We start from the raw sequence: 26,156 nt of genomic DNA on the forward strand, positions 1-26,156 counted from the left end.
TGCACAAGATTGAGTTTGCTACCAGTGAATGTGAGCTCGCTTGGTCAGTGACAGAACCATCGAGTTCCCTTTTAGAGGATATTAAACTCCCTTCACTCCAATCTTTTAAAAGAATGCATGTGTGAGAAATCTGTGACTGGCAGCTATTACACTGCCACAGGGGGTTAAAAGTCACCCACAAAATGCCCCAGTGCAATTTTAACCCAGGGCCCCGTGGATGTCAGAGACACACGAGCGAAGTTGGGGCAGCTTTTCAGAAAGAATTGAAGGAGCTCTCATTACATTCAACCCATACTTTACAATCTGGCCTTGCTCCAGGCTGGCATTTTAACAAAAACAATAGAAAGTAATTCCCTAAATCTTTCAGCCCACTCAACGTTCAAGCAAAGTAAAATGCTAATAGTACTTGTTCCAGAACCAGTTCTGTAAACTTGACTCCCTCGCCAACTTCCCCACCAGAGGATGACTTGCACAGACAGAGGGCCTTTGACAGATGATTCACTGTGCACACAATCAAATACAAACCTCATCACTTTTGGTGCTAGATTGCAGATATCCCATGTGGCCACTCTGTGAGAAGAATTTGTTGTCCTTCTAAAGAATAAGCAAATAAGACCATATGACTACAAGATACTGACCATTCAACCTGTTGAGTCTGTATCACCAACCAATCATGGCTGATCTTTATTCCAACCCCATTCTCCTGCCTTCTCCCCAAAACCCCTAATCCCCTCACCAATTAAGTATCTATCATTCTCTGCCTTAAATATACTCAATTACTTGTCCTCCGCAGCCCTCTGTGGCAACACATTCCACAGATTCATCACTCTCTGGCTGAAGAAGTTGTTCTTCATTTCTGTTCTAAAGGGATCCCTCAGATCCTAGACTCACCCAATATTGGAAACATCCTCTCGAAATCCACCCTATCCAAGCCTTTCAGTACCTAGTATGTTTCTATGAGATCTCCCACCTTTCATCCTTCTGAATTCCATTGAGTACAGGCCCAGAGGCAACAAATGATCCTCACAAACTTTTTATTCTAAGGGATAGCCTCCAGCAAACCTGTATTGACCTACTGGGGACCAAATGGCTTTGTTTTCATTCAAGTTATTTGATTTTTTAATCAAGTTTTTAAGCTTTAGATGATTCAATGAAACATAATTATCCTGAAAATTCCAAAACAATTTGAACAACAACCAGGAATAGACCAAATATCTTGCGGTCAAAGAGAAAGATCCTCAGACTCCAACTGGTTATAAATAGTTAAGTGTTAACCGATTCCTGGAGAAACTAAATGTAATCACACTTTGGTCCTATAAAGAGCTTTTTATCCACAGAGCTTAAAGCGAATTTCTCCTCAATCTCAACTCTATTGCCACTCCAATGTATAGATATTTTATAACACTTGCTTGAAATCACTCTCTTCTCTGATCCAGCTGCCTTGGCCTTTCAACAAGACAATGATGGACCAGTAATTAATTTCAGTGAATGGACAGCTTGAAAGTTCTCAGCTGATCAGAGAGGGCCAAGATAGATTTTAATCCTACTTCCCATTCCCATTCTGATATGTTGTTCCAGGGCCTCCTCTGCTACATTGATGAGGCCAGCCATTCCAGATTGGAGTTCCACCTGGGTGGCCTCCAACCTGACAGCATGAACATTGATTTCTCCAGCTTCCAAAAATGTCTATCCCCCCACTCCCACCCCTCTTCTTCAATTCCCCACTCTGGTTCCCCCTCTTCTCTTCTCCTCATCTGTCTTATCACTTCCCCTGGTGCCCATTTTCCCTTTTCTTTTTCCCATGGTCAACTTTCCTTTCCTATCAGATTCCTTCTTCTGCAGCCCTTTAACCTTTTCCACCTCTCACCTTTCAGCTTCTTATTCATTCCTCTCCCCACCACCCCAGGCTTCATGCATCACCTTCCAGCTTGTACTCCTACCTTCCTTCCCCCCCCCACCTTTCCTCATTCTGGCCCCCATTGTACCCCTTCACCCGTCCATCGCCTCCCTCTGGTTCTCCTCCTCCTTTGCTTTCCCCATGGTCCACTCTCCTCTCCTGTCAGATTCCTCCTTCTTATTTTCCACCTAACACCCCCCAGACTCTCACTTCTTCCCCCATGCCTCACTCATTCACCTGGCTTCACCAATCACCTGCCAGCTTGTACTATTTGCCCTGCCCCCACTTTCTTATTTTGGCTTCTTCTCCCTTCGTTTCCAGACCTGATGAAGGGCCTCGACCCGATACGACAACTGTTCATTCCCCTCCACAGACATTGCCTGATCTGCTGAGTTCCTCCAGCATTTTGGGTGCATTGCTGTAGATTTTATAAAGGATGAGCTTTGCCTCTGTTATAAGAGGCAAGACCCATCCTTACAAATCTACGTTGGCCCTCTCTGTTAAACTGAATAATTTGAAAAAGTAATGGACAAAAAATATAGAACAGGAACAGGCCCTTCAGCCTACTATGACTATAGTCAACATTCCAATTTTACCTTATAACAATACCTTATATTCCGTCAGGGTAGCCTCCAACCCGATGGCATGAACATTGACTTCTCAAACTTCTGCTAATGCCCCACCTCCCCCTCGTACCCCATCCGTTATTTATTTATTTATATACACACATTCTTTTTCTCCCTCTGTCCCTCTCACTATACCCCCTGCCCATCCTCTGGGCTTCCCCCCCTCTCCCTTTTCCTTCTCCCTGGGTCTCCTGTCCCCTGATCCTCTCATATCCCTTTGCCAATCACCTGTCCAGCTCTTGGCTCCCTCCCCCTCCTGTCTTCTCCTATCATTTCAGATCTCCCCCTCCCCCTCCCACTTTCAAATCTCTTACTAGCTCTTTTTCCAGTTAGTCCTGACGAAGGGTCTCGGTCCCAAAACGTCGACTGTACCTCTTCCTAGAGATGCTGCCTGGCCTGCTGTGTTCACCAGCAACTTTGATGTGTGTTGCTTGGAACTCCAGCATCTGCAGATTTCCTCGTGTTTGCATTCCAATTTTAACTAATTCCATCAGCCTGACCCTGCTCTACATCTCTCCATTGTTGTCTACTGCAGTCTGGTTGACCTTTCATTGATCCTGTTGTCGTTCCTATTCTATAGATTTGCTGGATATGCCTGAAGGAAAATGAATCTCTGGATTGTACGAGGTGACATGTTGAAGTTTGAACATTCCCTGCCTATTCATGTGTCATTTAAACACCCTTTAAACATCACTACAAAATGCTTTTTTTTGCAGAGCTTGTCACACCAGCTACCTCTCTGTTAGCAATTTGGAAATGTGGCTCTCTAACCAGTTATCTAAATGTCAGAGCCAGGTTTATTAGCACTGGCGTGTCACGGAATCTGTTTTATTGTGGCAGCAGTACAGTGCAAGACGTATAAAAAAAAATTAAAGTTACAGAAAATATATAGTGGAAAAGAAAAATAGCAAGATAATGTTCGTGGACCATTTATAAATAAAGTGAACAGCTCCAGCCTCAGTACAAGTCCCTGCAGGATACTGACTTATTATATTGCAGAAGGTGGCCACTCTGCCCATTGAGTTCATGCTAGCTCTCTAGCAAGGGCATCCTCATCAGATGCATTTTTCTACTTGTTTCCCCGCAATTCACTCTCTCAAGTGCTCACAGCACACTTTTGATTCTATTTGCCACCCACCTCCACTAGGGCTAATTTGCAGAATCGATCAACCAACTCGCATAGTCTTTGGGACAGCCAGAGCACCCAAGGGATGCCCACGTGGTTGCGGAGAGAAAAAATGCACAGTCAGAACCCGTGACCAGTTGGCAAAACTACAGAAAATGGATTTCTAATGTCAGCAGAGGTGAGGTCATAGAGTTTGTAGCTAAACAGGTGAAAACCTGGAAGCTATGGAACTGGGAGAGACTTGGGGGTTCCTGCAAATGTAATACTAAATTATCATGGACAAGTAAGCTAAGTCATCAGAAAGGTCAAAGGAATGTTGGCCTGTACATCAGAGAATAATCAGGCATTCGGAATATCCTGAGTAATTTTATGCCCCGTATCTAAGGAAGTACTTGGAGACGATCCAGAGGAAGTTCTCAAGAACGATAGGCTTGACATTTGAGAAGCGTTTGATGTCTCTGGGCCTGTACTTTATGTACTCAGAAGGGTGAGCAGATCACATTGGAATCTACTGGATACTGAAAGGCCTGGATAGAGCAGACGTGGAGAGAACAATCCCAGTGGGAGAGAATCAAATGTGAGGGCACAGCCTTAGAATAAAGGGACGTTCTTTGAAAAGCAAGACCAGAAGGGATTTCCTCTGCCAGACGGTGGAGAAGGGTTAAGGGTTACAGGGAGAAGGCAGAAAAATGGGGTTGAGAATCCAGTGGAGCAGACTTGATGGGTTGAATGGCCAAATTTTACTCCTTACGGTCTAATAGACAAAGATAGGAAATAGAAGTTATCCCATAGATACACAAAGTCCTCACTGGACTACAGTGAAGTTCAATTCTAGAATGCACAAATTTACTGGAATATCTTGGACAGAAGAAGATAAATTGTTAGGAGAGGTTTTACCCTCTAGGGTTGGATTTCCTGTAATTCCTATTGTTCAGGGTGTTAAGGGGAAATAATGTGGTAGTGAGAGAGAGCGTACTGCTGCTGGTTGGGAGACAATCTGGAAGAGGGGCCTAGAAGTGATGTTAAGCAACGAGCAGCAGGATAGTGGCTGGACATCTCCTCTACCAAATGGCAACCAATACTGAGTTCACTTTGAATCAGAGGATGTTAGATTTTTGCTGAACAAAGATATCAAGGGGATGAGGGGAAGGCGTGCATAACGGAGCTCGTTCATGAATCGTTTATAATCTCACTGAAAAGCCGAGCAGGTTCAAGGAAACTACCTGTTCCGGTGTTGTTAACACTGGGAAAAATATTTGAACAAAAGCTCAGAAAATTGGAATTTCTCCGAAGCAAATTGGACAAATCCTGAACTGTAGAAACTAAACTTCAGCATGTCAACAAACTTAAGATTCTGGTGTTAAGTTTCTTCAACCCAATCTGCTCTCAAAATCAAATTTTCAAGTTTGAACCATTAAGAGTTCTGTTCCTTCTGCAATAAATAACTGAAAGTCAGTTCCACAGACTGATGAAGGCAAACATCAACTGAAATTAATAAACAGACTGTGAATGTGTGGCTTGTAGAGGAATGGATCCGAAGTCAGCTTACACTACAGATATTTCAGTTCACATTCAATTAAAGCAGCCGGATGTGTTTGTTTTTATACAGTGAATGGGAGTGATCAGGGATAAGTTTTTTACGGAGAGAGTGGTGAGTGCGTGGAACGGGTTGCCGGCGACGGTGGTGGAGACGGATATGATAGGGTCTTTTAAGAGACTCCTGGACAGGTACATGGAGCTCAGAAAAATAGAGGGCTATGGGTAACCCTAGGTAATTTCTCAGGTAAGGACATGTTCGGTACAGCTTTGTATTGTGCTGTAGGTTTTCTATGTTTCTATGATCCTCCAAGCGGACCACAACCTTGCAGTGGTTTGGAGCCTTGCGTGCCTCAATGACCCGGAGAACTATGACGGCTGGAGTCAGGGCTTTATGCGTTGGCCCTTGGTAGGTCAAGGGGTAGACGACAGAGTAAGATTGACCCACCAGTCCTCCAGGTTTAGGGGTTCAGCTCAGGGCTAACAACCCTGACTGGTAAAACGAAACTTTTACGGAAACAGCACTGAAGACTCTTTCTACATCTGAGGGTGACGGTATTCCTGAGTCTCCACCCGGGACTTGTGTGACTGACGGCAGTGAAAACCCAGGGGAAGCTACTGGCACAATGAATGAAGCCCTGAACACTGCCAGAGATGGAGGACCTTCACTGCCGCCCTACACGTCAGCCACATAACAGGCAGTAAGAATGGGAGTGACATCAGAGGAGAAGCTAATTAGGGATTCATTTTGAATTGCCGAACACCCCGCTCTGGTTCTCTGCCTGTTCTGGATCTTTTCACCTCGCATTGCCGACCTAATCGCTGCCATGTCTTCACCATTCCCTCCAACCCTCCCCTCTGAGGCGGAATGTTCTGTCCTCAACAAGGGCCTTACCTTTTCCCCCTTCTCCCGCACCTCAGTGCACGCCATGACGCTGAGCTCTTTGCCCGTTGCCTCTGACCCCGAGCTCACCTCTTTTGCCAGAATTCCTCACCCTGCACCAATGACCCCTTCCCTCACCTCCAACCCTCGTCCTATTCCTAGACATCCCGCTGTGAGTCTCTCCCTGCTCTGGATCTTTTCATCTCAGGTTGCTGACGAGACATCAACGTGTTCAGATTCAGTGCTTTCCTCTCCTCCTCGAACCTTACCCCCTCTGAATGCATTGCCCTCCACTCTTTCCACACCAATCCCAGCTTCACCATCAAAGGGGGTGCTGTCGTAGTGTGGCGGACTGGCCTCTATCTGGCAGAGGCCAGGCGGCAACTCTCAGACCCTCCTCTTACCTACCCCTCGAGAAGGAGTAACTCCAGTCCAGACCATCAGGCCAATGGCTCACACACCATCACTAATCTCATCAAATCGGGAAATCTCCCATCCATTGTCAGCAAGCTCATAATTCCCTAACCCCACACTGCTCGTTCCTACCTCCAACCCACGATCCAGAAACCTGACTGTCTAGGTACGCTCATTGTCTCGGCCGGCTCCTGCCCCACTGAACTTGGTCTGTATTCCTCGACTCAATTCTATCTCCCTTTATTCAGTACCTTCCCACCCACATCCAGGACACTTCTCATGCCCTTCTCAGTAACTTTCAATTCTCTAGCCCTGACCGCCGCATGTTCATCACAGATGTACAGTCCTTATACACTCCTAACCCCTATCAAGAAGGCCTTAAAGCTCTCTGCTTCCTTCTCGGCAAAAGATCCAACCAGTTCTCCTCCACCACCACCACCCTCCTCCGTCTGTCAGAATTGGTCTTCAACCTCAACAATTTCTCCTTCGGCTCCTCCACTTTCTTCAAGCTCAAGAGTTAGCCATGGACATTCACATGGGCCCCAGCTATGCCTGCCTCTCCATTGGCTACACAGAGCAGTCCATGTTCCAAGCCTTCCCTGGTCATGCTCTTCATTGCTGACTGCATTGGTGCTGTTTCGTGCACCCATGCTGAGTTCATCAATTTCATCAACTTTGCCTCCAGCTTCCACCCTGTCCTTCAATTCACTTGACACACGTCAAAGTTGCTGGTGAACGCAGCAGGTCAGGCAGCATCTCTAGGAAGAGGTACAGTCGACGTTTCCGGCTGAGACTCTTCGTCAGGACTAACTGAAGGAAGAGCTAGTAAGAGATTTGAAAGTGGGAGGGGGAGGAGGAGATCCAAAATGATAGGAGAAGACAGGAGGGGGAGGGATGGAGCTGAGAGCTGGACAGGTGATTGGCAAAGGGGATATGAGAGGATCATGGGACAGGAGGCCCAGGGAGAAGGAAAAGGGGGAGGGGGGGGAAGCCCAGAGGATGGGCAAGGGGTATAGTCAGAGGAACAGAGGGAGAAAAAGGAGTGAGAGAAAGAATGTGTGTATATAAATAAATAACGGATGGGGTACGAGGGGGCGGTGGGGCATTAGCGGAAGTTAGAGAAGTCGATGTTCATGCCATCAGGTTGGAGGCTACCCAGATAGAATATAAGGTGTTGTTCCTCCAACCTGAGTGTGGCTTCACCTTTACAGTAAAGGAGGCCGTGGATAGACATGTCAGAATGGGAATGGGATGAGGAATTAAAATGTGTGGCCACTGGGAGATCCTGCTTTCTCTGGCGGCCACACATTTTAATTCCACATCCCATTCCCATTCTGACATGTCTATCCACGGCCTCCTTTACTGTAAAGATGAATGGAGCCACACTGAGGTTGGAGGAACAACACCTTATATTCCATCTGGGTAGCCTCCAGCATGATGGCATGAACATTGTCTTCTCTAACTTCCGCTAATGCCCCATCTCCCCCTCGTACCCCACCCGTTATTTATATACACACATTTTTTCTCTCACTCTCCTTTTTCTCCCTCTGTCCCTCTGACTATACCCCTTGCCCATCCTCTGGGCTTTTCCCCCCCCTCCCCCTTTTCCTTCTCCCTAGGCCTCCTGTCCCATGATCCTCTCATATCCCTTTTGCCAATCACCTGTCCAGCTCTTGGCTCCATCCCTCCCCCTCCTGTCTTCTCCTATCATTTTGGATCTCCCCCTCCCCCTCCCACTTTCAAATCTCTTACTAGCTCTTCTTTCAGTTAGTCCTGACGAAGGGTCTCGGCCTGAAACGTCGACTGTACCTCTTCCTAGAGATGCTGCCTGGCCTGCTGTGTTCACCAGCAACTTTGATGTGTGTTGCTTGAATTTCCAGCATCTGCAGAATTCCTCGTGTTTGCCTTCTTAAATTCACTTGGTCCATTTCTGACACCTCTCTCCCCTTTCTCAGTCTTTCTCTCTCCATCTCTGGAGACAAACTGTCTACCAACTTCTTTTATAAACTTACCGATTCCCATGCCTAACTTGACTACACCTCTTCCTGTAAAAAGGTTATTTCTTTTCTCAGTTCTTTCATCTCCACATCTGTTCCCAGGATGAGGCTTTCCTTTCCAGGATATCAGAGATGTCTTCTTTCTTCAAAGAATGAGGTTCTCCTTCCTTCACCATGGATTCTGCCTTCACCCACATCCCCTCCGTTGCCCGGACACTGCACTCGCCCCATCTTACACCACAGGGACAGAGTTCCTCGTGTCCTCACTTACCACCCCACATGAGCCTCTACATCCAACACATCATTCTCTATAACTTCCGCCATCTTCAACAGGATCCTACCGCCAAGTACATCTTTACCTCCCCTCCCCTACTCTCCGCTTTCTGTAGGAACCGCTCTCTCCACGATTCCCTTGTCCATTCATCCATCCTCACTAATCTCTCTCCTGGGACTTATCCCTGTAAGCAGCAGAAAATCCCATTCTTTTTCCAATATGTCAGTCCCTGGCCTCCTCTTCTGCCTAGATGAGACCACTCTCAGCGTGGAGGAGCAACACCTCATATTCTGTCTAGGTAGCCTCCAACCTGATGGCATGAATATACATTTCTACTTCTGGTAATTTTTTTTCTTTTCTTTTCTCCTTCCCCCTTCCCATTTCAACCATTCCCCACTCTGCCCTCTTATCTCTTTCCCTCACCTGCCTATCACTTCCCCTGGTGCCTCTCCTTCATCCATTTCACCCATGGCCCACTCTCCTCTCCTCTCAGATTCCTTCTTCTCCAGCCCTTTACCTTCCAGTTTGTCCTCCTTCCCCTTCCTTCCCAGTCCTGATGAAGGGTCGCAGCACAAAACGTCGCCTGCTTATTAATTTCCATAGATGCTGCCTGATCTGCTGAGTTACTCCAGCTTTTGATGTGTGGCGCGAGGGATTCCTAGCAGTTTTATTGACCAGGTAATCTCACGTCACTCCCACTGCTGTGAAATGATTTGTCCTTTCTGGTGTGTAAATACCAACCTTGGCAGCAGACTGCAGATATCCAGTGTATGAACTTGAGACTTCTTTTGAAAACCTTCCATCTACCTGAAAAAGTAAACAAACCATAGGTTTATACAAGGAAAGGAACAGAGTTTGGGTTTTTGCTGAGACTCTAATAAAACTGAAAGCATGTGACACTCATATTTGGCAACCAACCTGGGGACAAGAAGGTTAGGAATTTATAGGATGCCATCTCTCACCAACAGTAGCATGGCAATTCACACTGACAGTAGGTATCAACACAACATTTCTCCCCCTTTGGATGTTGTCTCAGGAGGCACCATCACTTAGAATGCAAACAGAACACAGGAAATACTCAGCAGTTCAGACAGCATATGTAGAGAAATTTTTTCGGTTCATTGGCTTGATGAAGGGTTACTGATCTAAAATATTAACCCAAGTTCCCTTTCCAGAGATGTTGCCTGCCCTGCTGAATACCTGGGATGGAGACGATTCATGGCCAGGCTCAGCAAGACCTAGTAGCCACTCGGACTTGGAAGGGTAACCACTGTGTCACCTGTAGGTCAATGAGTACAACACCAGACACAGGGAGGAACGCTCTCCGCTTTGTTCTATCAGTGCAACCCCAAACTCGTGGAAGGAGCTCTATAAATACAGCTTCAAACATAGAGCAAAGGGTAATCCCCTTAGTGCAAAGTACAGAGCATCATCTAGGGAAAGGTATTGAGCAATCATGGCCAGGACTGAGGTTATAACCATAGTGGAAAAAAGATAACATCGAGGAATTTAACATTGCTGACCCTCTCCACCTCTGATCCCCCGATGTGGACGGGCTCGTGGACCTCAGGTTTCCTCCTCTGGAAGTCAATAATCAGCTCGATGGTCTTGCTGACACTGAGCGTGCGGTTGGCCACACTCAGCCAGATTTTCAATCTCTCTCCGACATGCTGGTGTAATGATGTGTCACCAGTTTTGATTCGGCCAATGACAGTACTGTTGTCAGCAAACTTAAAATAAGGCAACGGAAATAAGCCACACGGTCATAAATACAGTATGAAGCGAGAAGAGCAGGGGGCTAAGCACACAGCCTTGTGGGTCACCTGTGCTGATGGAGATTGTGGAGGAGGTGTTGTTGCCAATCCGAACTGACTGGAGTCTGCAAGTGAGGAATCAAGGATCCAGTTGCACAGGGAGGTACGAGGCCAAGGTCTTGAAGTCCCTTGAAGCATTTTGTGTGTGCTGCTCAAGGTTACCAGCATCTGCAGAAACTCCTGTGTAACATCGCTTGCTGTGTTTTTCCAGTGCACGTATTTCTTAAGCCACCGAATCACTGTTTACCTTTGCATTTGTGAAATCCTTTCCTTATATCTAATGCTTCATAGGCTACGGTTGCATCACGCCAGATGTTTAACTGATGTTTGTCGATCAACAGTGCAATCACTATTGTGATTAAGTCAAGCAACACACATAGAAGTTGCTAGTGAACGCAGCAGGCCAGGCAGCATCTCTAGGAAGAGGTGCAGTCGACGTTTCAGGCCGAGATCCTTCTTCAGGATGAAGGGTCTCAGCCTGAAACGTCGACTGCACCTCTTCCTAGAGATGCTGCCTGGCCTGCTGCGTTCACCAGCAACTTTGATGTGTGTTGCTTGAATTTCCAGCATCTGCAGAATTCCTGTTGTTTGTGATTAAGTCAAGCCTCTTTCCCACGTTCACCTTTGTCCACAACTTTACTCTTTTCCTCTCTCTCTATCTTGCATCACTTTCAATCACTCTTTGCAAAGTTATCCACACCCATCAGACTATTAACTGATTCTAGCTGGTTACTTTTATCATCAGTAAATCCGTACCAGCCTGGTCCAGTAAATGTCACTACACACTTTAGAATTTCAATTTCTTTATTATTCAGATGCTTCTGCCACCTATTGTGCAAAATTTTAAATGTGAACCCTCATATTCAATTCTCTTTGCCTTTCTCTTCACAAAGCAGGTCAAAAATCAATGAGAGGCAGTACTTGGGCATAGACAGGGTAGACAGTAGAAACCTTGCTCTATGACAGAGGTGTTATAGTCAAGAGGATGCAAGTACAGGGGAAGGGGGAAGAGTCCGAGGATCTGAGGAAGAATTGTTCTCATGTTCTCACCAGGAGGGTTGGTGAAAGCAAGTATCCTCATAACATCTAAGGAGCATCTGGATTGATCTTGATATAGAGGGCTAACGACCAAGTACCGCTAAGTGGGCTCGATACAGATAGGACTTGATGGTCAGCATTGACAAGGTGGGCCGAAGGACCCGTGTGACTCTCTGACTCCTGGGTGAAAGCTCAAGTTTGAGAGGAAGTGCAGGAAAATGGATGTGATGACAAACACAAAACTTGGCAGCCACAAGGGAAGTTGTACATAAACAAAAAGATGGAATCCTTGGATGTTTATTGAGACATGGGGCGTACAAACAACACATCTTTAAGAAACACCGGATAGGCTTCAGTTAGAGTCCCTCCTGCACTTTGCGTGCTGCCTGATCTGCTGAGCTCCTCCAGCACTTTGTGTGTGTTGAGTTGGAGTACTGTGCCCATTTCAGAGCACAGCATTTTGGAATAGCATCCCAGTCAGAGTGCAGAGGATGCTTATCCGAAAGGAGGAGATTGAAGAATCTTTTCTCAGGATTAAAACTGTTAAGCGATTTAATGGGTGCTCTCAAAATGATGGGGGGGCTTTGATAGAGTAAATAGATCAAGAACGTTTCGACAGGCGAGGGACCAGTAATCAGAAGTGCGGATTGGCAAAGGAGGTGGAAGAAAACCGAGATGCTTCTTTAGACGCAATAGGCAAGTGATAGAAACTGGAGTACACAATAAAATTCTTGTTGCCTTGGTAAATTATTATTGTGTATATTATTATTCTGTACATTATTATTAGTTAAGTCTGCACACTGCTAAGTGTGCTTTTAAATGTTGCTGCTGTAACAAATTTCCCACTTGGGATCAACAAAGTAGCATTATTATTAAAGCAGCTAACGTAACCAAAGACCCCTCCCACCCCAGACGTTCTCTCTTTCCCACCCTCCCACTGGGCACAAGATACAACAAATCTGAAAGCACATTGCATCAAGCTCAAGGACAGCTCCCATCCCACTACTTATTGGTCCTCTTGTACGATAAGATGGTCTTGAACGCACAAGCTACTTCGCCATGGCCGTGATCCTTATCGTCTGCCTGCACCGCACTTACTCTGTAACTGCAACACTTCATTCTGCATTCTGTTATTGCCTTTCCTACGTACTAGATATGATGACGTGATCTGTATGGATGGCATGCAAAACAAAGTTTTTCACTATACCTTGGTACATGCAACTATAAAAGACCATTTACCAATTATGCTTGAAAGAGTGGATGTTGATTTGAAAAGTTTTACTGTACTACGGAGAGAGGCCAGGGGGGAGAGATATCAAATACTTCTTTCAAAGGGTTGGCAGGAGCTCCACAAACTGCATAGCTTCCTCCTAAGTGCCGTGATTCTAACATCCTTCAGCCCTCTAAACCTTTTCTTCTGTCCTCCCGACACCCAACAGTCAAGCCATCTGAATCCCAGATCTGGAATTTCCTCTCTCAACCTCTTACCCTCAGCACCTTCTCCCTTAACAGCCTTCCAAGAGACGCAACTCTGTGACAAGCTTTCCATTCCCTTAACATCTTCATAGGCTTGGTGTTGACTTCTGCCTGACTCCACTTCTACAAAGTGTCTTGGAACATTTTCTACATTAGAAGAGCTATGCAAATGTGAGCTGTTGCAAACACCTTTGCTAAACAAGGGGAGAAACTTAACGGTTCAGACAAGCAAATCTATAGTGGAGAGGAGGTTCGTAAACCTCTGCATGTGGAATATTATAAATATCCCAGTCGTATACAGGAGTAAGATAACCTTGCTTGCATCAATAAACATTTGGAAATCTACTGGATACAGCTCCTTCCATGGTGTATTCAGATCTGGGGTTGTTCCAGAGTGGTTGAGTTCTCTCTAGTGCTCCAGTTTCTTCCAACATCCTAAAGACTGGTTGGTGGCTGGTTAATTCACTGCTATAAATTACCCAGAGTGTAACCAGATGGCAAAGGAAAGAAAGGGTAACTAATGAGCCTGTGAGTGAGAATAAGATGCAGGGGCAGGGGGAATCATAGGACTGATGGGATAGCTCTGCTGGGTGCTGGTTTGGATCCGATGGGCCAAATGGCCTGATTTTGTGTTATGCAGCTAAGGTGCCCATTTGCCTTTGAGAAGCTTGATAGATGAGGCAACATCACACGGACCACTGTTGGATTCATTGCTGAGTACAGATGATTCCACGTGTATATGAATGGTACACCTACTCTTACAGAGATGAGAAATGCAACCAGCTTCTGAGTTTGACTGTAGCTTTAAACCATATTCAGGGAACTTCAGGACATAACCTAACCTAACACTGCACTGTCACTGCTGATGGAAGGCTGCATATGATATTAAGATAATGTCTCTATGTGAGATTTGGTACGTCATCAAAGGCTCTGCAAAATTCCACAGATGGAGAGCAATCTGACTAGATACATCACTGTCTGGTACGGGACTTCGAATGCACAAGATCACAAGAGGCTGCGGCGGGTTGTAGAATCAGCCAGTTCCATCACGAGCACGATCCTCTCCACCAAGAAGGGCATCTTCAAAAGACGGTGCCTCAAGAAGATGGCATCCATCAATAAGGATCTTCATCATCCTTTCTCATTACCACCATTGATACAGGAGCCCAAAGACCCACACTCAGTGATTTAGGAACATCATCCTTCCCCCCGCTATCTGATTTCTGAATGGTCTATGGACAATATCTTGCTACATTTTTATTTATTGTAGCATATACAGTGGTAATGTTTGTCTTCCAGTGTACTGCTGTCACAAAGCAACAAATTTCACAGCATTTGTCAATGATAATAGACCTGATTCTCACTCTCTCCATTGATCCTCTACTTTAGGGATCAATATTCCACCTCCCCAAAAACCACCAAAATGGGACATTGCATTTGTAGGATCTTGCTGAACCTAAGTGGGCTGCTGTGACTATGTTCTGAATGCGTATCATTGCCTTTAAAGCACTGTGGAGTGCTCTGAGATTGCAGAATACACACGTAACCTTGGGACAGCGAGCTGCTGGCCTCCACTCTCGTCGCTGCAGCAGCGATCTCGCTGGAGAGAGACAGACAGAGAGAACCTGTCTGAGATACCAAAGTGCAGGGTTATGGATTGTCATTTTCGATGGACTCTACATCCAGGTCTTTTGGGGGCTTTTGCTATTGCTTGCATGGTGGAGGGGGTGTTTCTGCTGGCGCAAGTGGGGGGAAGGTGGAGGGAGAGGGTTGATGCTTCTACTCCTGTTGGTCTGTGGGAGGGGGAGGGGGGCTTTGAGGTTCTGATGTTTCCATCATTCATTCTTTGGGGTTTCTTGTTTTGTGGATGTCTGTGAAGAGTAAGAAATTCAGGTTGTGTACTGTATACATTATCTGATATTAAATTGAACCACTTGAACCATTTTAAATCCATTTTTCCCATTTTAGAACATAGAACATAGAAATTTACAGCACATTACAGGCCCTTCGGCCCACAATGTTGTGCTGACCATGTAACTCACTCTAGAAACTGCCTGGAATTTCCCTACAGCATAGCCCTCTATTTTTCCAAGCTCCATATACCTATCTAAGAGGCTCTTAAAAGTCCCTATAGTATCCACTTCCACCACCGCCGCTGGCAGTGCATTCCATGCACCCACCAATCTCTGTGTGAAAAACTTATCCCTAACATCCCCTCAGTACCCATTTCCAAGCACCTTATAACTATGCCCCCTTGTGTTAGCCATTTCAGCCCTGGGAAAAAGCGTCTGACTAACCACACGATCAATGCCTCTCATCATCTTATACACCTCTGCCAGGTCACCTCTCATCCTCCGTCGCTCCAAGGAGAAAAGGCCAAGTTCACTCAACCTATTCTCATAAGGTACATTTTGTGTTATCTAAGCTTGGGGAAGGTACTGGGAACATTTAGCAAGGTTGAACTGTCAACTGGAATGGAGTTGAAGCCTTTGGGAAGGAAGTGAAACACAGATTCGTCTAATAAAATAACCCAATTCTCTTCTACCCCGTGTTACGGCTATCAACACTTGTAAGACTTCACAATTCACGTTGGGCTGAGGATCATTTCCCCATACACATCACCCCTGGTTTAGAGCTGCCAGCCCCTACCTAAACAGACTACTTCCATTTTTGAAGGGGTGTTTGGAGACATCCTGGGCTGGAGTTGAAGACAAGTAATGTTCATCTAAAGAAAGGAACTGGTGCCACTGTTACACTGCTGTCTCCAGCTCTCACCACTGCTGAACTCAACTCTCCATCAACAATCTCACTCCCCTCCCTGAGTAACCCGATACTGCTTCATCTTTCACCCTATACCCTCTGACCTCTGTATACCCTGGCATTTCACCTTTCCACTTGATGTCTTACTAAAAATTAAACAGGAGGAAGCGCAGACTGTGTTTTCTCCAAAGGTTTGGCTGCGCTGTTAAGTCGGTGGGTAGCAATTTATAAAACATATTGGATTCAGACTCTCTTAGGGACTTGCGCTCATGATCCAGGGAGAAAGACCGTTCGCTGAACAGGGATAGAGTGAGTTCATCTTACCATATACGAGATCTGCTCAAGAATCTGATAACAGTGGGGTAGAAGCCGTCCTTGAGCCCAGGGGTACGTGTTTCTAGGCTTTTGTATCTTCAGCCCAATGAGAGAGGGGAGAAGAGAGAATGTCCGGGGTGGGTGGGGTCTTTTATTATGTAGACTGTCTTACCAAGGTAAAAGGAAGTATAGACAGTGACCATAGAGGGGAGGTTACTTTCTGTGATGTGCTTAGCTGTGTCCACAACTTTCTGTAGTATCTTGCAGTCACAGACAGAACAATTGCTATATCAAGACATTATGCGTTCAGGCTGAATGCTTTCTATGGGATATTTGGATGTAGAAGAGAAACCTAATTGAGTGTAGTCAAATTTGACTGATTTGTCTGTTTGTCTGCCTACAGCACAGAGTAGGCTCTTCTGGCCCTACGAACCACGCTGGCCCAGCAACTCCCGACAATCATGATTAACCCTAATCAAATTACGGGACAACTAACAATGGCCAATTAATCTGACATGTACATCTTTAGACCGTGGGTGGAAAGTGGAGGACCCGGAGAAAACGCCAGGTGTTCCACGCGGAGGACGTACAGAGATTCCTTACAGAACGGTGCTGGAATTGAACCCTGGAATGCCCTGAGCTGTAACATCTTCATGCTAACTGCTAAGCTACTGTGGCACCCCATGGAAGGCAAGCAGGTTGAGAGGAGATTCAGAGGGATAGAGGCAGGTTAAGTGAGCAGGCAAAGTGGCAGAAATGCGGAGAAATAGGAGAGTAGATGAAGGGTCTGAGAACATTAGATGTTCTGACGAAGTGTCTCAGCCCTAAATGTCGACTGTTTACTCTTTTCCATAGACGCTGACTGGCCTGCTGAGTACCTCCAACGTTTTGTGTGTGTGTTGCTTGGATTTCCAGCACCTGCAAATTTTCTCTTGTTTGAAATTGGAAATTATGGATTTTGAAGGGAAGAGCAGACAAGCAGAACAATAATAAAATGGCACGAGACTATCAAATGATGGTGAACGGAGAGATCTGGGTGAGCCTGTGCAAGAAACAGGATGTTACCAGTCATTGTAAATTAGTTAATTTTTGTCACGTGTACCAAAGTGCAGTGAAAGCTTTGTTTCTTATTTATTTATTTATTGAGATACAGCAGAGAGTAGGCCCTTCCAGATCTTCGAGCCGCATCACCCAGCAACCCAATTTAATCCCAGCCTCACCACAGGGCAATTTACAATGACCAATTAACCCACCAACCGGTACGTCTTTGGACTGTGGGAGGAAACCGGAGCACCCTACAAACTCCTTACAGGCAGCGGTGGGAATCGAACCCCGATCGCCTGTACTGTAAACCATTGTGCTAACCACTATGCTACCATACCGTATGAATAGTTTACCACATGAATCATTTCATTTCAACAGTGCACTGAGGCAAAATAATAACAGAGAGCAGAATAAAGTGTTACAGAGAAAGAACAGTGCAGGCAGACAACAAGATATAAGACCATAATGAGGCAGATTGTGAGATCCATCTTATCATACTAAAAGGGACCATTTAGAAGCCTTATAACAATGAGAAAGAAGTTGTCCCTGAGCCTGGTGGGATGTGCTTTCAGGCTTTTGTATCTCTCGCCCAATGGGGGATGGGGGAAGAAGAGAGAATGTGCAGGGTGGTTGGGGTCTGTGGATATGTTGGTTGCTTTACCAAGGCAGCAAGAATTGTAGACAGAGTCCGCAGAAGGGAGGCTGGTTCCTGTGATGTGCTGAGCTGTGTCCACTACACTTTGCAGTTATGGGCACAGCAGTTATATTACGAAGATGAGTTGCATCCAGATAGGATGCTTTCTATGATGCATCGATAAAAATTAGTCAGGCTCAAAGAGGACATGCCATATTTCTTTAGTCTCCTGGGGAAGTTGAGGCACTGAGAGAAATAGAAAGTTGGCCTTTATTGAAAGGATTATGAACAAGTCTTCCTAGTATGCTCAGGACTATAATGAGAACCTACCCAGAGTAAGGCCACAATTTTAGTGTCTCGTTAAGGAAGGGGAAGTGATGTGATGAGAATTCACCCGGGGTGACGGTTTGACAGTCATTGCACAGCATAGAAACAGATCCTTCGGTGAGTCTTTGGTCACCATCCACTGCCCATTTACGTTAACCACAGTGTATCCTCCCCATGTCGTCAACACCCCCCCCAAGATAATACCACTCACCCTCACACAGGGGCAATTTACAGTGGCCAATTACCATCTAACCCACAAATTTCAACTTACCCCAACTTTATCTTGTGGCCTTCTCATTAGTGGAACATAAATTAATCCAGAGATGGACTGCTTGAAGTACTGAGCCTTTGCAGGTATAAGCAACCACTGTGAACCTCCTCCCCCCCACCTACTTTTGAACCAACTAGGCAGACATTTGCGGTCTTCTGGGAGATTTGGTGAACCAAACTATTGAGAGTACAGGTACGGCCGGGCCGGCTAACGCTTGGGGTAGACGCTGTGTTGAGGCCTAATGGCAGAAGACAAGCCTGTGGTCAGCTGCATTGTTCCGTGCCAACTAAAGAGTCGAGCAAGATTAAAATGGTCCTGGATGAGAGCAAAAAATGAACAGGTGTTCAGTGCCAACTGCCTGCATTTGATCAGTCTCCCTCTCTTCTCACTACAGCTGTCACGCAAGAGGTACAGAAGTCTTGGGCCTCATGCCGCCGGGTTCGGGAGCAGTTGTCGCCCTTCAGTCTGGATGGGCTTTACTATGCAGACGTGGAGACACTTTCGAGGACTCTGCAGCTCATGTTCCATGTGTTTTTGTTTACTTGTTTTAATATTTGTGTGACTCGATCGAGGGCGGAGGACGAAGTGATGTCCAGCTCACTACTCTGTGAGGTTTACTTGCACTGAGCTGACTCTGTGGCTGTGGCCTGCAGCCATCAACACTGCTCAGTGCTGAACTGACTCTGTGGCTGAGGCCTGCAGCCATTGGGCTCCTGGACCAGCTTCACTCGCCTCAGGGCTGAAGTGACTCTATGGCTGTGGGTGCACTTTCAGGGACTCTGTGGTTAACAGTCTGTTTATCTTTTCATTGTTCGCACCATTTGTTCTTTTTGTGTGTTTTTTAAAAATGGGTTCTATTGTGTTTCTTTGTTTTGTGGCTGCCTGCAAGAAGACGAATCTCAAGGCTGTATGCAGTATACATTGATTACAAATGTACTTTGAAGTTTTTACCCTCTTAGCACAATCTACATTCTTTTCTCCTTAATATTTATGTCTCGGTTCCCTTAGGTCCATCCACAAGACTTGATTCAACATGATATGAGGTTGACCGCTCCCTGGGTGAGTTGGGTTAAAGACTCTCCCAGCCAGTCCTCTCTTAGTTGTTGTCATTACTTGCTCAGCTTCACTCCTTGCCTTGGCCATGCTTCGAGGGACAGGATGGTGAAGATCACAAAGGGACCACCCAGGCTGCTGCAGATGAGCTTTGTACATACAGCTAATGCGTGAGAGTTGGAAGACTACACAGATACCAGAATTCAACACTGCCCCATCTGATGTCTGTCTGTTCATCTACCACTGTGTATTGTTGGGTTGTAATTAAGAACAGGGATTGTGGGCTGAGCTCAGTAGGGTCAAGAATCTTTGACTGCCTTCCCAGATGGATCCACAATGTCTGGTTTTGAGAGCTTGTGATTCCTGGAGACCTCATGATATGGCCATCCCACCTTCAGCCACCCCACCCAGTTAACACCCTCCCGCCTCCCTTCTACATCCAAATTCTTATAAAAGCTAAAATACTCAGGGAAAATGCAAACAAAACTTTTACGGCAATTGAGCATGAAAAGAGGCCACTCGGTCCATAAAGTCTGTGCTAACTGCCAAGCGCCATTCACATTAATCCCATCGCATTCTTTCTCTCCACATTCCCACCAGCTCTCCCCCAGATTCTACCCCCTACACATTAGGGGCGTTTACAGAGGGTAATTAATCTAGGCCGTGGGAGGAAACTAGAGCATCTGGAGGAAGCCCATCTGTCCAAAAACTGATGAAATTTTGTTTTTGCTCATTGCAGTGTGCTGGAGATTAAAACATGACCTCGATAGGAGGGAAGGCGTGACAGTGACTATACCTGCTCAGGTGCTGGTCTGCCTCAAAGAGTGCTGGCTAACTTTTATTGAAGTGTGATAGGGGGCATACTGACATACGGAATGACAGTGTGGTGCTCTCACTGCAGAGAACACAAAGCACTCTAATGGGCGATTAGGGTGGCTCAGCACATCGTTGGGACTCAACTACCAAACCTGGGGACAATCTACAACTCTCGATGCCCACGCACACTTGTAACATCATTAAAGAACCCTCCCATCCCAGACACTGTCTGTTCAATCTCCTGCCATCAGTAGGAGATACAGAAACATCTTAGCCAAGACAATAAGACCGAAAATCAGCTTCTTCCTGAGGGCTATTGTGCGGCTGAACAATGCCGCACCCTGGCTTGCCAATGGCCTTTGAGTGTCATGGACTATCAAAGTCACTTGTTGCGTGTAAATATGGGGATTTTTTTATATATATTAAGACTTTCCACGTTGTAAGTGTCTGTTTTACATGGACTGGAGTAGCATCACAATCTCATTGTCTTGAGCAACAACAATAAAGTTCTATTCTATTCTATTCTATTTTAACTGTTAAATTCTGGAATATCGGCAACCCCAATCCCACACCAGTTAATGCATCTGTACCAAGTCCTCACTGGTCTCTCTCTCCTTCCTCATGTTTCTCACTGGCAAACAAACCTTGTTAACTTCCAAAGCAAAGCGGGAACATTTAGTGCAGATGGTCAGTTCTTCTTTTTGGGAGTAAACCCTTGTACCCACCTAACAGCAGAAGAATTTCAAAAAAAAAAACAGCATGAGGTTTTCGGAAAATATGCAATGTATTCAGTCAACTGGAATGATGTACAGGGGAACAAAAAAAACGGCAAAGAGAATTTCTTTGAATTATAAATGAATCATAACTTTCACAGCCTCAAACTTCATTATTGTCAATGAAGTACTATTGATGTTCTGCCATAGGAGATGTCAATACAGACAGGAGCTCATTGTAAGGTGCTGCACATTGCAGTGAGCTACTGACCAGATTACCTGCTTTAACGATATTGGCTAAAGATGGATACTAACCAGGACACCAGGGGCAATTGCTTCTTTTTGAAATAATGCTGTGGGCTCTTTTACATCCAACCTGAAAGTTTAGACAGCAGTTCCAATGCTGAACAACACAACAGAAGTTGCAGCCCAAATTATGTGCTCAAGAGACCGAAATGTGACCCGTGACTGTGTGGGTTTCCTCTGTCATATACATTAATGATCTGGATGATGGGGTGGTAAATTGGATTAGTAAGTATGCAGATGATACTAAGATAGGTGGCGTTCTGGATAATGAAGTAGGTTTTCAAAGCTTGCAGAGAGATTTTGGCCAGTTGGAAGAGTGGACTGAAAGATGGCAGATGGAGTTTAATGCTGATAAATGTGAGGTGCTACATTTTGGTAGGACTAATCAAAATAGGTCATACATGGTAAATGGTTGGGCATTGAGGAATGCAGTAGAACAGAGGGATCTAGGGATAATGGTGCATAGTTCCCTGAAGGTGGAATCTCATGTGGATAGGGTGGTGAAGAAAGCTTTTGGTATGCTGGCCTTTATAAATCAGAGCATTGAGTATAGGAGTTGGGATGTAATGTTGAAATTGTACGAGGCATTGGTGAGGCCAAATTTGGAGTATTGTGTACAGTTCTGGTCACCGAATTATAGGAAAGATGTCAATAAAAATAGAGAGAGTACAGAGAAGATTTACTAGAATGTTACCTGGGTTTCATCTCCTAAGTTACAGAGAAAGGTTGAACAAGTTGGGTCTTTATTCTTTGGAACGTAGAAGGTTGAGGGAGGACTTGATAGAAGTGTTTAAAATTATGAGGGGGATTGATAGAGTTGACATGGATAAGCTTTTTCCATTGAGAGTGGGGGAGATTCAAACAAGAGGACATGAGTTGAGAGTTAAGGAGCAAAAGTTTAGGGGTAACATGAGGGGGGACTTCTCTACTCAGAGAGTGGTAGCTGTGTGGAACGAGCTTCCAGCAGAAGTGGTAGAGGCAGGTTCGATTTTGTCATTTAAAAAAAAATTGGATAGGTATGTTGTGGGCTGAGTGCAGGTCGGTGGGACTAGGTGAGAGTAAACGTTCAGCACGGACTAGAAGGGCTGAGATGGCCTGTTTCTGTGCTGTAATTGTTATATGATTATATGGTTATATGGGTGCTCCATTGTCCTCCCACATTCCAAAGTCATACGGGTTAGGGTGAGTGAGTTGTGAGCATGCTATATTGGCATTGGAAGCAGGGTGACACTTGTGGGCTGCCCACAGCACATCCTTGGCCATTGATGCAAACGATGCATTTCACTGTATGTTTTGATGTTATAATGTATATGCGACAAGCATATCTTTAGAATGGGACTCAGCTCGGAAAAGAACGCCACTAGGTGTACCAATGACGTAAGGACTAAGCCGTTGTGATGGGGTTACTGTAATTCTCCTGGATTAGCGAAAGGGCTGGCAGAATCACCTATAGTTTTCATTCAGCTACTTAATAAGTACATCGACTCAACTAAACACTACAAATTTAAGAGTGTCCAGGGACACAATGACCTAGAAGTTGATGAAATTGGCAAAATATCTTGGGTGGATGGCTTAAACGGTACTATTTAACTATTTATGGTTCTATTACTATTTATTATTTATGGTGCAACTGTAACGAAAACCAATTTCCCCCGGGATCAATAAAGTATGACTATGACTATGACTATGACTAAAAAGATATCTAGATACCTTAGCTTTATAAATTGGCATGGGGATTGCTGAACCTGTAGAAACCATCAGGAGTATTGTGGCCACATCTGGGGGCCACACTGTAGGGAGCACAGTGTAGGTGGCTTATTAGAGTTGCAACAGGATTGAAGGATTTACGTCCTACGCAGGAAGTGGGATTGTTTTCCTGAAGTCAGAGAGGGTTAAGGGAAAAATTCAGAGCTGCTTAAAACTGCCAGGAGTTTCCACTGCTATAAGGAGAAGTAGTCCCATTAGCAGAAGGCACAAATGTGAGGGAAGACGTCCAGTGGAAGAAGGTTTAATAGTTACATTGGGTCGTTCAAGTTGAAGTTTGTGACGGGGATACAGTGAGTGGCGGAGGCAGATTCAGAACTGCATGACTATGACAAGGAATGGAGGCTGCAGTCATACAGGGAGTGCAGGGAAGAATTAACTCTTAAAAGAGCTAACACAGACATCATGGGTCAGACGGCCTCTTCCTGTGCATCAATGTGACTGTCCGGAGAGGAAGGGATCAAATTCAGCTGTGGCAACCTCGGATCACCAACAGTCTCCATCTGGGCCAACACAGGCAAATTAATGACTGGTGCTTTGAGAAGATTCAGAATTACAGTGGCAGGGGCACAGAGAACAAGTGAGAATGCCCATCAGCTAAATATATTTAACAAAGCAGAATATTTGTGTGACCTGCTCAGTAAGGAAACAACTTAAGAGACCTGAAATTTTGCATCTAAGTTAAGTTTTGAACAAGGGTGTGTACCACACTCTTAGTTTTTCTAAATCCATCACTGGCATTTTCCCATCGATTAAAAGAAACAATATTTTAATTTCCCCCAAATGAAAGTGGATAACTTTTTTCTTGTGACACGAGGTTTACCCTAAAGATATGTGAAGAGTGGCGAAGTTTAATATACTTTAGTACAGGGTTCCCAACCTTGATTATGCCACGGACCCCTACTATTAACTAAGGGGTCTGTGGACGCCTGATTGGGAACCCTGGTTTAGAAGTTATGGGTCCCAAAACTCCTGAATTTTTCCATTGAAAATTAATAATTAAAAATTCTGGCCAATCCTCTTACCTTCAACCATCTAAATTAATTTGCATTTCTGTTTATTGAAATAAATCACCTAAAATTTAAATCTTTTTTTTATAAACAGGTACATGTTTAACCTTGGTTCTGAGAGGTACACTGCATTTGTACAGTTTTTATGACATTGCATCAATTTTTAAGAAGTTTTACTGAGCTACAGAATCCCCCTGAGACGTTGCAGAGAAAGAGGAAGGCTCCAGTGGAAGAGGCAGTGTATTATCAAGGCTGCACCAGGAGAGGCTCAAAGTGTGGAAGGAAGTGTCCATTCCCAACTAGCTTTAGCAGAAAAACTGCAGCAAAAAAAAAAATTGCATTTGGAAGCTATCTGCTTTTGTTCATAACCCAAATGCTGTCTATTTCTCTGAGCCAATAGTTTTGATTGGATCAATGCCCACTTCTTGCACTCAGTGTTTGCTTTAAAGTGGAAAGGAAAATTCTGGAATGTGCCTTAGTAATGGGTAGGTTCAAATATCACTTCTTATAGGTCCTTCCTAAAACTCTTGCATCTTTATTGACAAACAGCGCACCTAAAGATACAAATTTTCAGAAAAGTTTTCAAAAATGGTACCACATACAATTGAGTCTACAATAAGGGTTAGTTATAATGTTCGGGAAAATGTCTTAGATACCAATTATCCCGCCTGATTGACCTTTCCAACACAATTGACTCAGTTTCCTGTTCAGCTTAGTTTTGTTGTGACCATCAGTGGACCAAGGACGACCACTGAAAGCTGTGACCTTTATCTGGAAAGGAATGCTTTTCCCATGGTCAGCTCTATGTTGGTTGTTCCAGAGTCAGAAATAAAAATAATCAGGTTCAAAAGCAAAGTGTCCAGTGTTTTCAAAGTTCAAGTTTATTGTCACCTGACTGTACGTATCTACAACCAAATGAACCAGCGTCCCTCTGGACTACAGCGTACCCACAAAACGTGTATCACACACAGCACGTTAACAATATTACCACAGATAAGTTAATAAAATATAATTCAAAGTGCATGTGGTGTGCAGCAGAGGTAAATGGTAAACAGTACAATAAACGGTAAATAGCTCGGTATCCTGGCAACGAGACCTTGGTGTTCACAGGGTATGCTATAGTCTCACAGCTTGAGGGAGGGAGATGTTACTCAGTCTGGTAATCCTAGTCCTGACATTCCTGTACCTCCTTCCTGACGATAATGGGTCAGAGAGATTGTGGTTGTTAGGGATCTTCAACAATGCTTTGGGCCCTACACTCCTGGTAAATGCCACGAACAGTGGGAGGGAAACCCCAGTGATCCTCTTGGCGGGTTTCACTATTCTCTGTAGGGTCTTGTGATCCAAAGCTCCACAGCTTCCGTACCACACAATGATCCAGCAGGACTGGACACTCTCAAAGACCCCAGTGATCCTCTTGGCAGGTTTCACTATCCTCTGTAGGGTCTTGCGGTCCAAAGCTTCACAGCTTCCGTACCACACAGTGATCCACCAGGACTGGACACTCCCAACGGTGCTCCTGTGGAAAGTTGTTAGAATGGGGGTGGGGAGCCTTGCACGCCTCGATCTCCTCAGAAAATGCAGATGCTGCGGTGCCTTCTTGACTAGTGAGGAGGAGTTGTGGGTCCAGGGTCCGTTATGTGCACACCAAGGAACTTTGTGCTCTTCACTCTCACCAAAGCAGAGCCATTGATGTGCAATGGAAAATAGTTGGCCTGTACCTTCCTGGAGTTCACAACCATCTCTTCTGTCTTGTCCACGTTGAGACTCAGGTTGTTGTTCTCACACCATTTGACAGGCCTCTCCACCTCCTGTCTGTCTGCTGACTCATCACTGTTGCTGGTGGGGCCAGCCACTGTTGTATCATCAGCGAACCTGATGATGCAGTTTGAGGTGGATCTGGCAGTACAGTCGTGAGTCAGCAGCGTGAATAGAAGTGAGCTGAACACACAGCCCCGGGGCAGCAGTGCTCAGCATGATGGAGCTTGAAGTGTTGCTGCCAACTCCAACTGACTACGGTCGTTCTGCCAAGAAATTATGGAGAGGAGAGTTGAGTCCCAAC

The 26,156-nt window shown here is 45.2% G+C and overlaps 1 protein-coding gene across 6 annotated transcripts in view; it reads right to left on the reverse strand.

The window, feature by feature from the left end:
- Nucleotides 1–26,156, reverse strand: part of LOC140204863 (TRIO and F-actin-binding protein-like) — a 301,234-nt gene that overhangs the window by 175,679 nt on the left and 99,399 nt on the right. For 5 of the 6 annotated variants that reach the window (XM_072271741.1, XM_072271739.1, XM_072271738.1 and 2 more), the window contains 2 exons: nt 9,495–9,560; nt 526–594 (listed from right to left, as the gene is read on the reverse strand). In XM_072271741.1, the coding sequence (XP_072127842.1) occupies nt 526–594; nt 9,495–9,560 (135 nt within the window). The remainder of the gene's footprint in view (nt 1–525; nt 595–9,494; nt 9,561–26,156) is intronic. The other variant, XM_072271740.1, reaches the window with a different exon arrangement.

This window comes from Mobula birostris, chromosome 11 (assembly GCF_030028105.1).
Source record: "Mobula birostris isolate sMobBir1 chromosome 11, sMobBir1.hap1, whole genome shotgun sequence".
NCBI classification, from domain to species: Eukaryota; Metazoa; Chordata; class Chondrichthyes; order Myliobatiformes; family Myliobatidae; genus Mobula; species Mobula birostris.